General features: G+C 38.6%; 1 protein-coding gene across 1 annotated transcript in view; it reads left to right on the top strand.

Moving 5' to 3' along the window:
- Positions 1–1,946, top strand: part of LOC118413204 (mucin-5AC-like) — an 11,243-nt gene that overhangs the window by 3,206 nt on the left and 6,091 nt on the right. Inside the window, exons 3-4 of the mRNA XM_035816420.1 lie at positions 799–945; positions 1,143–1,289. Coding sequence (XP_035672313.1) covers positions 799–945; positions 1,143–1,289 — 294 coding nt within the window. The remainder of the gene's footprint in view (positions 1–798; positions 946–1,142; positions 1,290–1,946) is intronic.

The raw sequence follows: 1,946 nt of genomic DNA, 5'->3' as shown, positions 1-1,946 counted from the left end.
GATTTAGCTAGCTATGAATATTTTGGACGAATTTTGTTGATGATCCTCAAAGTTTTCTTACCACTGAGGGTTTTTAGAGGAATTCTATACGGTCATTGAACGGCAAAAAATACTTTTTCTTTTCTATCAAATGCAGAGGCAAACTACTTTAAGTACAACTCATAGAACAACAATTCCCACCAGTGTTTTAACTACACACAAGACAACTGACGTATCCACACAATTGACCACAAAACCGACTACAGTATCGACCACGCTACGGACAGCACTACCTTCCACTACGGTACAGAATTGAACTATTACTGTCGAATGCCCAAGTCATGTTGAGGCTTTGACGATGTCTTGACTGTTATCTTGACATGTACTGTCCAGTTTTAAATTCCTGTCATATGACGTTTGACTAAACGTTACTTCTTCTATCGTTATCTCGAAGCAATAGATTCAAGACCCAATTTCGTCTTTATCTAATACAGAGACAAACTACATTAAGTACAACTCATCAAACAACAATGCCCACAACTTTTCTCACCACGCACAAGACAACTGACGAATCCACACTATTGACAACAATACCAACTACAATAGCAACCACGCTGCGGACAACCCTACCTACAACTACGGTACAGCGACTTTACAGACCTGAGTCTCATTTTGGGATGCCAATATCATATGAATTGTTCAGATGGCTTCTTGACTTTCACTGTCCCACAGATGAATTCTAACATGACGTTAGACTAACTTTTCTTATATCCTGACAACGCAAAAATTTCACACTTATTTCCACTTTATTCAATGCAGAGACAAACGACATTAAAAACAACTCATAGAACAACAATGCCAACCACTCTTTTGACTACGCTCAAGCCCACTGAGGAATCCACACTTTTGACCACAAAGCCAACTACAGTATCGACCACACTACGGACAACTCTACCCACAACTACGGTACAGCAACGCATCAGAGCTAATCTGTTTAAGAAAAGGAACTAACCGACTCATATGCGGCTTGTAGACGGCTTCTTTAACCAACTTCTTTGATAGGCTTTCTTAATTCTATTATAATGACGTATAATTACTTGTCTTTATTTTCCAACATCATTAAGCGAAACATAAAACATCTTATTTTCCCACATCTAATACAGACACAAACTACACAACGTACAACTCAGCAAACAACAATGCCTACAACTAGTCTTACAACGTCAATGACAACCGACGAATCTACAGCACTGACAACCAAGTCTACAACGGCACAAACAACGCAGCTGACAACTCAAGCCACAACGACGGTAAACAACACTAAACGATTCAAAGTATCATATGATTCCAAAATGTACCAAAATGATTTAGCTAGCTATTTGACTGTATTTTGGACGAAATTCTTTAATGATCCTCAAAGTTTTCTTACCACTATAGGTTGCTAGAGGAATTCTATACGGTCATTGAACGGCAAAAATACTTTTTCTTTTCTATCAAATGCAGAGGCAAACTACATTAAGTACAACTCATAGAACAACAATTCCCACCACTGTTTTAACTACACACAAGACAACTGACGTATCCACACAATTGACCACAAAACCGACTACAGTATCGACCACGCTACGGACAACACTACCCTCCACTACGGTACAGAATTGAACTATTACTGTCGAATGCCCGAGTCATGTTAAGGCTTTGACGATGTCTTGACTGTTATCTTGACATGTACTGTCCAGTTTTAAATTCCTGTCATATGACGTTTGACTAAACGTTACTTCTTCCATCGTTATCTCGAAGCAATAGATTCAAGACCCAATTTCGCCTTTATCTAATACAGAGACAAACTACATTAAGTACAACTCATCAAACAACAATGCCCACAACTTTTCTCACCACGCACAAGACAACTGACGAAATCACACTATTGACAACAAAACCAACTACAATTATAGCAACTATGCTGC

Source organism: Branchiostoma floridae, chromosome 4 (assembly GCF_000003815.2).
Source record: "Branchiostoma floridae strain S238N-H82 chromosome 4, Bfl_VNyyK, whole genome shotgun sequence".
Lineage (NCBI taxonomy): Eukaryota > Metazoa > Chordata > Leptocardii > Amphioxiformes > Branchiostomatidae > Branchiostoma > Branchiostoma floridae.
This window is presented reverse-complemented; position numbering and strand designations above follow the sequence as displayed.